This window comes from Astatotilapia calliptera, chromosome 4, assembly GCF_900246225.1.
Source record: "Astatotilapia calliptera chromosome 4, fAstCal1.2, whole genome shotgun sequence".
Taxonomy (NCBI): Eukaryota; Metazoa; Chordata; class Actinopteri; order Cichliformes; family Cichlidae; genus Astatotilapia; species Astatotilapia calliptera.
In genome coordinates, this window is record NC_039305.1 from 940,294 (window position 1) to 953,713 (window position 13,420).

The 13,420-nt window shown below is 47.4% G+C and overlaps 1 protein-coding gene across 2 annotated transcripts; it reads right to left on the reverse strand.

The window, feature by feature from the left end:
* Nucleotides 1-1,776: 1,776 nt before the first annotated feature.
* Nucleotides 1,777-11,507, reverse strand: LOC113020135 (zinc finger protein 260). 2 transcript variants are annotated; one of them, XM_026163849.1, is made up of 3 exons: nucleotides 11,334-11,507; nucleotides 9,312-10,020; nucleotides 1,777-2,985 (listed from the first exon to the last, which is right to left on the reverse strand). In XM_026163849.1, the coding sequence occupies exons 2-3, from the start codon at nucleotides 9,774-9,776 to the stop codon at nucleotides 1,861-1,863; spliced, it is 1,590 nt and encodes a 529-aa protein (XP_026019634.1). In that variant the 5' UTR covers nucleotides 9,777-10,020; nucleotides 11,334-11,507; the 3' UTR covers nucleotides 1,777-1,860. The 2 variants fall into 2 exon arrangements, with proteins under 2 accessions (XP_026019634.1, XP_026019635.1); XM_026163850.1 differs by lacking the exon at nucleotides 11,334-11,507 and adding an exon at nucleotides 10,722-11,267.
* Nucleotides 11,508-13,420: the final 1,913 nt, after the last annotated feature.

A 13,420-nucleotide genomic window follows, 5' to 3' on the forward strand; every position in this document is an offset into this window, starting at 1 on the left:
ATATTTGTTTAATATGTGCGTTGAAGGACATGTCCTGGTCAAAAATGACTCCAAGGTTCCTCACAGCGTTACTGGAGGCCAAGGTAATGCCATCCAGAGTAAGAATCTGCTTAGATACCATATTTCTAAGATTTTCAGGGCCGAGTACAATAACCTCAGTTTGATCTGAATTAAGAAGCAGAAAGTTAGCGGCCATCCAGGTCTTTATGTCTTTAAGACATTCCTGCAGTTTAACTCATTGGTGTGTGTTATCTGGCTTCATGGACAGATAGAGCTGGGTGTCATCTGCATAGCAGTGTAAATGTATGCTATGTCTTCTAATGATACTGCCTAAGGGAAGCATGTATAATGTAAACAGAATTGGTCCTAGCACTGAACCCTGTGGAACTCCATAATTAACCTCAGTGTGTGAAGAGGACTCTCCATTTACATGCACAAACTGGAGTCTATTAGATAGATATGATACAAACCACTGCAGCACAGGTGAAACGTCTTCAAGCAACTTAAAGAAGTCCAGACGCTTTTCTTTGCAAGCTCCTTTGACTCTTCAAATAAACCTCTGCAGATGATCTGTTAGCTGTTTGACAACTACTCTTTCAAGAATGTTTGATATGAAAGGAAGGTTGGAGATTGGCCTATAATTAGCTAAGACTGCTGGGTCTAGAGATGCTTTTTGAGTAAAGGTTTAACTACAGCCAGCTTGAAGGCCTGTGGTACATAGCCGATTATTAGAGATAGGTTGATCATATTTAAGATCGAAGAATTAATTAATGGCAGGACTTCTTTGAGCAGTTTTGTAGGAATGGGGTCTAAAAGACACGTTGATGGTTTGGAGGAAGTAATTATTGAAGTTAACTCAGAAACATCAATTGGAGAAAAAGAGTCTAACTTAACATCAATGGTACTAAGAGTAACTGTAGATAATATTACATCTGTGGGATGATTACTGGTAATTTTTTCTCTAATGATAAAAATTTATTTGTGAAGAAGTTCATGAAGTCATTACTAGTTAACGTTAAAGGGATTGTTGGCTCAACAGAGCTCTGACTGTTTGTCAGCCTGGCTACAGAGCTGAAGAGAAACCTGGGGTTGTTCTTATTTACTTCAATCAGTGATGAATAGTAAGATGTTCTGGCTTTGCGGAGGGCTTTCTTATAAAGCAGCAAACTATTTCTCCAGGCTGATCTCTTTGCAGGGACGGTGGAGAGCACAGCAGACTCGTGAGATATTTCACAGAAACCTGAATGAATCAGAACTGCAGCCGATATTGTTCGGGTCACATAGATTTAAGTTACAGAGGAAGGATAAAGCTTCCATCAGTTATCAGCGACAACACAGAGTGACTGGACTACGAAGCCCGATTCTAGCGCGCTGTAGAATGGGAGGCTGGGATTTTGGACCCTTTCGTGTTCCTTTAGAGCGTACCGAGATGGCGTGTCAGTGCCGTGAGTGTGCAGTTTTCGGTAAACGGGGTCACGGTCTGTCAGGAACTGCTGGTCTGAGTCAGTAAAAAACAGGAAATACAAAAATGAAGTACTCAAACTGTTGGTCTCTTAAGTATTTGTGCTTGTTAAGGTCTCCAAAAATAAGTCCTGGTACTCTACAGTCAGTCCAGTTTAAAGATTATCTACAGCCCCACCCACCCGCCACCCCAGACACACGGTATATAACGTGTATGCACACACAGACACTTGCATAAGAGCAAATGCGTCAGTCCGCCCTGCCCACAGATAAAATGCAAAAAGAGCACAAAAGGTATGAAAATGTAAGAAAAACTCATGAGGAAAAGCTTTATATATCGTATTTATAAAAAAAAAAAGGAATAATACTTTGTTTTTCCGGAGGTTAAAGGGTTTGCAGTTAGCTACTGTCACTGCCCACGGCGCTGCTGCCGCCGTCACTGCTGGTGCTCGCCGTGTCCGCTCGCTCTCGCTTGTGGATCTGCTCGTGTGCTTTGAGGTGGCCCGACTGGCTGAAAGTCTTCCCGCACTGGGGGCAGGCGTACGGCCGCTCGCCCGTGTGGATCTGCTGGTGCGCCTTCAGGTGGCCGAGACGGCCGAAGCTCTTCCCGCACTGCGTGCAGCCGAACGGCCGCTCGCCCGTGTGGATCTTCTCGTGGGTTTTTAAGACGCCCGAGTTGCTGAAAGTCTTTCCGCACTGCGAGCAGGTGAAGGGCTTCTCGCCGGTGTGGATCTGGACGTGGTTGCGGTAGCTCGTCTCCTTGGTGAAGCTCTTGCCGCAGTGCTGGCAGCAGTACGGACGCTCGCCCGTGTGGCTCAGGTGGTGCGCCTTCAGCTCCTTGGACTGGCTGAAGCTCTTGCCGCAGGTGGTGCAGATGAACGGGCGCTCGCCGGTGTGCAGCCGCTGGTGTGAGCGCAGGTCGTCGGCTTTGGTGAAGCCTTTGGGGCAGTGGGCGCAGACGTACGGCTTCTGGCCTGTGTGGATGAGCTGATGCCGCTTGAGGTTGCCCGCTTGGCCAAAGCTCTTGCCGCACTGTGAGCAGGTGTACGGCCGCTCGCCCGTGTGTATGCGCTGGTGCGTTTTCAGGTTTCCCAGCGTGCTGAAGTTTTTCCCGCACTGCGTGCAGGAGAATGGTTTTTCACCCTGCATGTTGCGAGGTTTCCTCACCGTTGGGCTCTGTGTTTTAGTCGTGACCACCAGACTCCCTCCTGCCCTTCCTGCCGCCATCATCGCCTCTGTGGAGGACTTCCCCACGTGTGTGGGCTGCAGCTCGTACAGCGCCCCCCCTCCGAACTCAGCGTCCGGTTTGCCGATGCTGTCCAAGTGCAGGGAGTCGGGGCGCAGCTTGTTGAGCTCCGTGCGCAGCTCGGCCATGTGGATGGACTCGAGGCCGTTGTGCTGCAGGTGGGCGGACATGGCGTTGGTCTCGGGGTACTCCGACTTGAGCGCGCTCAGATCGGTGGTGTAGTAACACTGTAGGTCCACGTGGTGGTCCGACTTGATGTACTCCAGAGTGTCAGTGACCTACAACAAGAAAACAGCTGCAGTCACATCTGCTCAACCTGAGCATCGAGCACATCAGGTCTGCTGACCAACATTTTATTAGTGAAGAAGTTATGAACGTTAAACGTTAAAGGGATGGTTGGCTCAACAGAGCTCTGTTTGTCAGCCTGGCTACAGAGCTGAAGAGAAACCTGGGTTGTTCTTATTTTCTTCAAACAGTGATGATTTCTTATAAAGCAACAAACCGTTTCTCCAGGCTAAATGATAAAGAACAGCAAATCAGCCTCTGATTTCTGGTCTGCTCTCAGCGACAAAACCTCAAGGAAGACAAGAACTGTGACCTTCAGCTGCTGATGCAGCAGATGTTCATGCACTCATGTTTGATGCTGTTCTGCTGTTTTCACACTGCTGCGTGTCTGCACTCTGTTCTCAGACAAATCTTTGCATTTCTCTGCTCTTTGTTGCTATTGCTCAACTGACTCTACAGTAAACTGCATGATAAAAGACTACAGAGGAAGCATCACTGTCAGTACTAGACAGCATTAATGTGGGCGGGGATTCAATCACACCCTTTCTGTCCACACAGACCTGCAGCTTTTATGAACCCCCACTAGATCTTGGAAGACTTCCTACAAGACGTCAGTGTGTGTGGGACGTTCACATCGCGGGCCTGAGATACCTCCATGGACGGCTCTTTGTGCACTTCCAGTTTGCAGGTGCTGGATTTTATACGCCTGTGCCACTCAGGCTTAAAAACACCTGAGTTCACAGAGGCGTGGCCCACACAGTGTGAGAATGACTTTATTGTGAATTCAGCTGTTTAAAAGGACAAATTTCACATGGCTGTGATAAAAACACACTGAGAGAGTCTTGTGTGACCGACCTCCATGAAAGGCTGTCTGAGAGTTTCAGCCCTGATCTGCTTTCAGACCTCGGACAATGACGCAGCAGCCTCACCACGATTCATCAAATAACTCGATTATTCAAACTAACAGTTTTTGCTTCGATAGCGAGAATGCCGACACGCTCGACTTCCTTCATTGCAGCCACCATGTGCTTCTTTAAAGGCGCTCACACACACACAGCCAAAACTAAGGCATGCATCTTATTTTAACATCACTGTACTTGTAATTTCTTACGAAGATGTTTTCTTTAAAAGAAACATAGCAGATAAATACAAAATGAAATGTTTTTTATAGATAACACTGCATTTTCAAAGACAAAAGTATCCAATTACTCAATCAATAGAATACCCGATTACTAAACTGATGGCTAGCCTCAGGGCTAAAGCTCAGACTCTGCTTCATATCAGGGGTGGGCGATATAAACAATATAAATTTGGCCAACGATAGAAATTTTGACTATACCGCTCTATCGCGATAGCACATGTTGATGATGTCATCAAGCTGCGCTTGTTTTGGTCAAAAGCATCGCAGCGGTTACAACCATTATCATCTGCAAATGATGGCGGGCGACAGTCATAGCAAAGAGATGAAGCACATTTGAAATATGGGGAAAGCCAAAAACTGCGCTTCCTCCACTTCCGTAACATCGATTCATTAATGTTGAATTCTCTCGCAGCTGCTCTGTTCCCATGTTGTTTCAGTATATTAATAACTAGCCTCGTATTGTGGATGAATAATCTCAGTTGTTCTCCTGACTGAAGTTTGGCCCGTGTACAGCATCCTGCCATGCGACTGCATTTGTCCCTGACCACCAGAATCCCTCACGTTAACTTTTATCGAGTGGAAAAAAAGTTGGTGTTCATCCTCCAGCTTCACTGTGCTAATGTTATGCTAACATAGCTGTGTCGCTAGCAATCACGTAGCACAACATTATATACCAGGTAGTCCAACTTCAGTAACCCTGCAAACGCCACTGCTGTTTAGTTTTCTGTCTTCATTTATGTTGGAAGTGATAGCAGAGCTGTACGTTTGATTTTTTTCAGAAATCTCTCAGTCAGAACATGATATGAAATGTTTAGGTGGAAACTAGCGAGCTAACTTCCTGTTAACTTCTAACTCCTTTAAATTTAATAAATTCTGTTTTCATGGATGTTAAACTTAATTGTTACACCTGCTAAAGCAGCAACGCTGATGATTTAATTAAAGATGAAAGAATTTAGACGTTTTTAACTCTCAGTGTTCGTTTGACTTTGGGACCTGAAGAGGACGGAGTTTTGGACCCAGATTGCTCCGCGAAGCTCCTCCCTACGGCAGCCGTAATGCTCTGACGATCCATCAAGCTGTGCGGCTTACCAAAGTTGTACAAAAACATTTTTTAACAGATTTCTGCCAAAATCGGTTCGAGGTCAGTAAGCACAACCAGAATTCATACATAAGGCACACTCTCGATTTTTGAGAACATTAAAGGATTTTAAGTCCTTATAGTGAAGAAAAGAATATATCGTGATATATATCGTTACCGCACATGCTTCAAATTATATCGCGATATGGATTTTAGGCCATATCGCCCCTACTTCATATTCAAATAAGTGTTCAGAATGATGCAGTGTGTGGTTTGTCCCTCTGAGCTGTTTAAATGAGATAAACAGGAGTGGGATCAGCTCAGGTGTTTGCTTTAAAAGGATTTGCAGTCGTGAGCCCGATGATGAGGAGAAGCTGAGAGTCCTCTCGGAGCTCCTCGCAGCGACGGCTCCCAGCTTCGTCTAACAACAGTTAGACGACAGTTTGGTATAACCTCAGCTCCCTCCATGCCACAGCAACAGACCTGCAGCGGCTCACTGAGGTTCTTCCTGATCCGAGGAAAACAGCATTTTCTTACTGAGCAGCTTAAATGTGGAACCATCTACACGAAGAAGGAACCTTCATCATAAAAACATCATCATGAACACAGTGAAGGACACCAGCGGAGGGAAGCCACTTCATGTTGTGGGTCATCTACGATTTCCTCCATCGCTGACCCGACTCACAAAAGAGAAAAGTCACAACAACCATGTAAGACAGCAACACAACAGCAGACACTACTAAACTGCAGAGAACCTATTATGCACTTTGACCAAGAGCCACAGCCTTCTGATTGGTAGGGAGTAGAGCTGGGCGATATGAGATTTTTTCATATCACGATATGTTTTTTTCATTTCAGGCGATAACGATATCTATCACGATATAAGCCAAATAACTATATTTGTAAGATTTAAATGTGCCGTTGCTCACAAGTAAAATGTGAAATAATCAGCAGCTTGTTTTTAAATATTTATTTCCCATAATAAGTTCAACAGGGTAGATGTACTTAAGGAACATTAGACTTTTTCAGATAAATAAAGGCAAATATTGCAAACTACACAAAAGGCAGCCGCTAAAGCGTTTAAGTTTCAAAATAGAACAAATGAAACAGACTAAATTGTCAATTCCACTTAGAAACAAAATATTAATTCTAAAAATAAATCTTAGTTTGTTTTACAGAAGAACAGACAAAACTGACTAACTTTTGTCAATATCAAATAAACTGAGAACTAAAAGGAAATTCTCAATCTCTCCTTGTTGTATAGCTGAGCTTTTCAAACAGTTTTAACAGTTACTTTAGTCTGACAAAAGCCGAATGACGAATTAGTGCTTCCAGTCAGAGACTGAGGCTACGTCCACACGTACACGGGTATTTTTGAAAACTGAGATTTTCCGTTTTCGTTTTAAAAAATAATCCCGTCCACACATAAAGGCAGAAATGAAGGAAAACGCTGCTATGAACATGCCAAAGCAGCAGGTGGCGCTAGATTCCTAACCGTGCAGAAATGTTGGCCAATCAGAAGTCTAGAAGCCTCGGTGGGAAAAAGTAAACAAAGCTGGGGCATAGAAGCAGAACCGAGTCGTATGTGTGGACGGACAGTAACTGTGTGTATGTGTAAGCATTTAAACACTGCAGAGAGTAGAATTAACAGTATTGTAGAAATTCATTTCACCGAAACAATAACGTGGCGCACAGTGTGACGCATGCACCAGTTTATTGTATTTCCAGACTTGCTTTCGGCACAATTTACAGTGCACGCTACTCTGTTTTTTGTCAGACTTGAAATAGCCGAAATACCTTCACACTACGGAGCTTCTATGGCTCTTCCGTTCGACAATCTCTCCGGCGTTGGAACCATCATCTGTTTTCTCTTCGGTCACGCTCGGTTGATTTTTCTAGTCAGCACACTCATTTCCTCCATTATGCGCTGGCTGCTTCCCAAACAAACACACGTGCGGCTTGGCACTTGTGCTGTGCGTAGCAAGTCACGCGACGTGACGCTGCGGCTGTGATTGGTTCAGCTCTGCGCTACTGAATTTGGATCGGCTGAGGACAAGAGCGGCGAGGTCTATCGCGATAGCTTAATTTCTCTATCGAGTAAAAGTTATATCGCGATACATATCGTTATCGTTCTATCGCCCAGCTCTAGTAGGGAGACAACCAATCAGAAGGTCAGTGGGCTGAAGTGCCCTCGGGCAAGATACTGAACCCAGAGTGCGAGAGTGGGAATGTTAGACAAGGTGATTAGGCACAGGAAAGAGTGTTTGTAAATGAGGGTTGTAGTAAAAAGTCAGATAATAAAAACCCAGATTATCATTAATTGTGGTTCAATTCAGTCTGACAGTGTTGCTATGAATTATGCAATGGAAATATCTCCTTTCATAAATGAACCCTCAAGTGTTTACTACACTAAAGGAGCTCATAAAGCAGGGGTGTCCAACTCCAGGCCTCGAGGGCCGGTGTCCTGCAGGTTTTAGATCACTCCCTGGGTCAACACACCTGAATCACATGATTAGTTCATTACAACTTCAGGAGATTTAAATGAGCTGTGTTGGATCGAGGACACCGGCCCTCGAGGCCTGGAGTCCCCCCATCCCTGTCATAAAGGAAGCACTGAGGCCCTTTCCTTCATATACAAACAGCAATACAAAAATACAAAGTCATCTCCAAAATGCTCTGATCTCCTTACACAGCGGTCTCCAACTTTTTTTGCGCCACGGACCGGTTTATGCCCGACAATATTTTCACGGACCGGCCTTTAAGGTGTCGCGGATAAATACAACAAAATAAAACTAGTACCGGCACCGAAAAAAAGAAGATTTATTCATAACACACGTGAAAAGACCCAGGAAAACCGAGTAAACGATAAAACGATAACAAAATAACGCTGAAAACCGATAAAAACCCTGAAAACCAGACATTTCACACCTAAGCCTCAACTCGCACGGCCCGGTACCAAATGATGGGTCCAAGGCCTGGGGGTTGGGGACCGCTGTCCTAACAGGTTTCAACTTTGGGGATAAATCACCAGAGTTCTGTGAACGTCATCACAGGAGCTTCTCTTAGTACAGCTGTCGTCAGATCAGGTCCAGAGTCTCATAAAGGGAGAGCACGTCTAAAAACACTACAACTTCTCAAATATGGCAAAAATTAAACTCAGTTATTCAAGTCACAGTTATCACTTCGTTGTGTTGCTCTTACCACTTTTAATAACCTCTGTATGCTTTGGTTTACTCACAGGGCCTCCTCACACTCCTCTGACCCTCAGGTGTGCGACGAGTTACCTGCCAACCACACACCTGAGCCCTGAGCTGACCCCTGGGCTCCTCCTGCTTTGGCAAAATTCTCAGGGTTGCAAATTTACTGAATTTTAATCTCTGCCGTGATTTTGTCTCCCTGTACTTAATTAAACACGATCAACCAATAGTGACAATTCATTCTTCCTACATGAGCCAATCACAGCTGTCCCCTGCACACCAGATTAAAGTCAGATAAACAAACAGGACGCAACCAAAAGCCACAGCGGAAGGTGAAGCACTCGCAAAGAGCGTAACTGATTGCACCGTCCGACAAAACATGACAACCTGCAGCATAACAGCCGCACGAAGGCCGAGGAAAACAAGGCAGCAGCTGCAATCGTGAAGCACCCGACATCACCTCAGATGTCCATAAAGGTGAGAGCGTCCATCGCACTAACAACATGAAGTGGACGCACACTCACAGCGCACCTCGGATGGATCGCAAAACTTCTACAAAGATACCACCAACAACAAAACACACGCCACATCTTTATATAATATATTCAGACCTTTCAAACACAACAGAAGTAAAAAAAAAACAAAAAAAAAAAAAACAGCTTGGCGTTGACGGCGTCTGAGTTGGACTGAGCCTTTTACGCTGCTCTGACAGGATAAACAACCTCAGGGTTTCTGTTACATCAGCAGAACTTTAAATGGACTCTGGTGGGCGCTTTTATTCACAGAATGTGAAAAACTTTATACCCAATTTATGAAGATACTTTGAAAAAGCACGAATGACAATAACGATAATAACACAATAACAGCGTCGTCGCTCTCAGCTGCCGGCCTCTGGCGTTTTACCTGGGAGATGTAGTCGAACACTGAGCTCGGCTCGTAGTGCAACTTGTAGTCCAGCTCTGTTACGTCACTGTGGTGAAACGGCCCCAGGTGGTGGTTCCCGTGGTGCTCAGACTTGATGTAGTCGAGGCCACTGATCTCCATCTTGATCTGGTCCTGGCCCAGCTCGGCGGTGGACAGCGGCTGGATCTCTGACAGGTCCACGGTCCTGATGGGCTCCAGGTCACAGTCCTCCGGCTCGCTCTTCACGCACGGCAGCATCACCAGCGGCTCTGCGATCTCCGCCGCCAGTGAACTGAGCGTGGGCGTGGGACAGTCGGAGGAGAGGAGGGCCAGAGTGGGCGTCGGGGTTGAGCCGACGGGCCCGGCACCGCAGTCCACCTGCAGGGAGGAGTCCAGCGGCAGGGGAGGCGAGCCGCATTCGGGGGGCAGGCCCAGGCTCAGGCACTCACTCTCCAAGTCTGTCATGGTGAGGGGGCGGAGCTAATCCTCCTCACCTGCTCCGTTTCAACACCTGAGGTATCGCTGAGGTTGGTAAAAGTCCTCCTCCTCCTCCACTCCCCTCCTGCTGGTGAAGTCTGCTGGCCCTCACAGGAGGAGGGGCTGGGGGGGGGGGGGGGGGGGTTGGGAGTCCCTGAGAGCGTCCTCTGGAAAACGATGACGTAGTGAAAGATCAGCCAGATGTCAGCAGGTACGGCTGACCATCACGAGCCTGTAGAGAGAAGACAGAGGAGTTGCTTACCATGACAACAGCAGCTAAAGCCAATCAGAGTGACATGAGGAAACCCCCAACACTGCAGCACCTCTGAGCATGAAAGCCAGGTATGCAAGCATAGTTTGAAACCAGGATTCCCTGGGATTCCCCCCGCCCCCCAGGGGCTTGAGGCCACCACCGTTAGTGTCCGGCCCTGGCGCCTAATGTGTGGCGACTGGTGAGACTCTACTGAGGTTTTGAGGCTGCACCTGCAGCATGAGCACGCCTGAAAAACTCAGTCTGAATAACTTTACAGCAAAATTTTTTACACTTTCAGGGGAGCAGATACCAGCGCCAATGTTAGAGATGACTCTTGGGAACATCCCTATAAACAGCTGCTGCGGTTCCGTTTCTGCACTGGTGCATGACAACAGTAAGACTGCAGTCAGCCGGTCACCGCCATCATGCAGACAAAGCTGATGTGGTGGCAGATGTAAATGGGGCACAGGTCGGCCTGCAGAGGTGCGCTGTTTGCAGGAGCAGGATGTCATTAGAAGAGACAGTCAGCTGCTGCAGCTGTGTGTATGCAGCGGCCTCCCACACACATGCGCTGAAAAGTTTTCAGGTAAAGTAGAACAGCCGCTCTGTGCACAGTGCTGCAGCTTCCTAGCCTCCCTGCCGCTCAGGTGAACATTACCTGCTCCTCCCTTCCATATTACCTGTCACCCCGCGAGCACTCAGGTGGCCCCTCCACTCGCCACGCAGCCGCCGCACTGCCTGCCTCCCGGGCTGCTGGCGGTGGTTCTCCCCGGAGGTTGCTCCTCTCCGCTCTCGCTCTAATACCTCCACATTCTTCGCCAACTCTGCACAACTTTTACTGTGGTTCGCACACACAAACCCACGGCTGCCAGCGGAAGGACACGCTCCGCAGCCGCCTCACAGCCCTACAAAGACGGGCAGGCTGCCATGTCTATCTGGCTGGCTGGCTGGCTGGCTAGCTAGCTAGCTAGCAGCTAGCCAGTGGCCATCTTGTTTATCGTCTGCAGCCTGCTAAACTAGCGCGCTGCTGCTGCTACTGCTAGCAGGGGGAGAAAGTGAGAGTGAGGCGGGGAGAGGGCGCAGCGGGGGCAGCGGTTAGCCTGGCCCCCTCCACGGGGTTCCGGCGCTACGGCGAGCGGCTGACATCGCAACACAAAAGGAGCCAATAAACTACGGAGCCCGAGCGGCGGCACGGCGGTCATCGAGCGTCCGGCGGCGCGGTAAAACAGCAGGAAACCGAGCGGAGCGACGCGGCGACGCCGAGCAAGCGGCTGATAACGGCCGGACGTTACCTGCGGGTGGTCCGCTTCATGGCCGGCTGGCTGTCCACCTTGGTTCGGCTCCGCTGCCCGTCACTCGTAGCTCACTCCGCCGGACCCGCCACGTCCACCTCGGCAGAACACCCGCCGCCTCGCCTCCTCTCCTCCCCTCTATCACTGACTAATTCCGCTCCCTCCCTCCTTCTTACCTTCCTTTCCTCCCTCCTTCCTCTCTCGCTTCTCCCCCCCTTTCCTTCCTTCCCTCCCTCCCTTCTCGCTCGTGCACATACCCGTTCAGTCGGGTATGTAGGTAACTATGACAACGGTAGTAGGTGGGTACAGCTCTCGGTGTGTGCGCGCGCGGGGCGGGTATGCGCTTGCTACATTGTTGCAACACAGACACCGTCGTCCCCTCGCGCTCCCTTTGATCTCGGCTTGTTTCCATCCGCACGCGCCGGTGTGTTAATATGAATCAATAGGGAACAGCACGCGCCCGCAGAGCCGGGTCAAGGCAGTCAAGTGCAGGCGAGTGACGTCAGCACGTGTCCATGGGGTCGGCGTCTTTTTTTTTTATTAAGGCGGGTATCAGCTGCTAAAACTGGGGTCAGCTAGCTGAACAAAAGCAGGTGGGCGTCTTTGAAAATATCTTTCAAATAAAATACTTTTTTCCTGCAAAAAATATCAAAAATAAGAGCACGCCATCTGTCCTGCTACCAGTTCAGAATTTTACAGAAACAAGTTCAAGGTGTATGAAACAGCTGTCATTCGCATAGTTGCCAGTTGGTGTATGTAAAACTTGAAATTTATTCAAAGCCTTTTGAAATCAGATGACTGTTTCTGATACACCTTGTATTAATGCAGAACTTTTTTTTTTCATTGTTAATGTTGATCACAGTCACACAGATTGGCTGTCCTTATATGGTCATCTTAAGAGACCCTACCCACCTGCTGTTTAAACCTGCCAATCAGGTGAATACTGGCTGAGGAAGGGGGTGGCAAGGTGTTTGTTTCAGGGCAAAGTGAAAGTGAGTGTGGTTTGATTCCACAGACCCAAATCCCCTTCAGGGGTCACTTTAAATCAAACAGGTGGACCTACCACCTGTTGGGGGGCGATTGTGGCTCAAGAGTTGGGAGTTCGCCTTGTAATCGGAAGGTTGCCGGTTCGAGCCCCGGCTTGGACAGCCTCGGTCGTTGTGTCCTTGGGCAAGACACTTCACCCGTTGCCTACTGGTGGTGGTCAGAGGGCCCGGTGGCGCCAGTGTCCGGCAGCCTCGCCTCTGTCAGTGCGCCCCAGGGTGGCTGTGGCTACAATGTAGCTGCCATCACCAGTGTGTGGATGGGTGGATGACAGGTTGTGTAAAGCGCTTTGGGGTCCTTAGGGACTAGAAAAGCGCTGTACAAATACAGGCCATTTACCATTTACCATTACCCACTGTGGCGCCCCCTTGTGACAAGGCGATGCAGCTTATAGAAGCTTTGTGTCAAAGTTTGGTATTTTTAGCCTTTATGAACATTTTGTATTTGAGTCTAAATTTGGAAACACTTTAACCTCATACATACGTGGACTACGAATATTTCAAGACAGCATTTGTCTCTGAGGGTTTTTATTTTATTTTATCTGTTTAAACAGCATTTTGTTTAAATGTTGAAGCAACCAGGTCAAGTTGCTGAACATTTGTGAAATAACATTAACCTCCTAGGACCTGCGTCCACATATGTGGACATATGGGGTTATTTAGACCAAAATACTCAATTTTGCTCTACAAGGGCCTGATATCCACTTACGAGGACATTATGCTGCTACTGTTCTATCAAAATTTTAAACGAATACCCTCATATGTGGCTCTTATTTTTCTTAAAAACAAAAATAAGGAAAAAAAAAATCTGGTAATTCTTTGCTTTTACATTCATCAGCCCCCAATATGCCCAAATATCAAAGAGAAATCAAAAATGCTGCCGTGGAAGAGTTCGGGTCTTAGGAGGTTAAAGAACAGTCAGCGTTCCAGCCGGTAGTTATGAACATTTATTTGTTTCCTTTGAATGTTAACACTACAAAGTACCCATTCTGCTCGACTAAAACAGGCAATACATTTTTTTTTTTTTTTTTTTTTTTTAAAACA

Coding starts and splice junctions, on each gene's coding strand:
- LOC113020135 (XM_026163849.1), bottom strand. CDS start 9,776: ATGACAGACTTGGAGAGTGAGTGCCTGAGCCTGGGCCTGCCCCCCGAA. Junction 2,986..9,311: donor TGTTCGACTACATCTCCCAG/GTAAAACGCCAG, acceptor TTCTTGTTGTAG/GTCACTGACACTCTGGAGTA.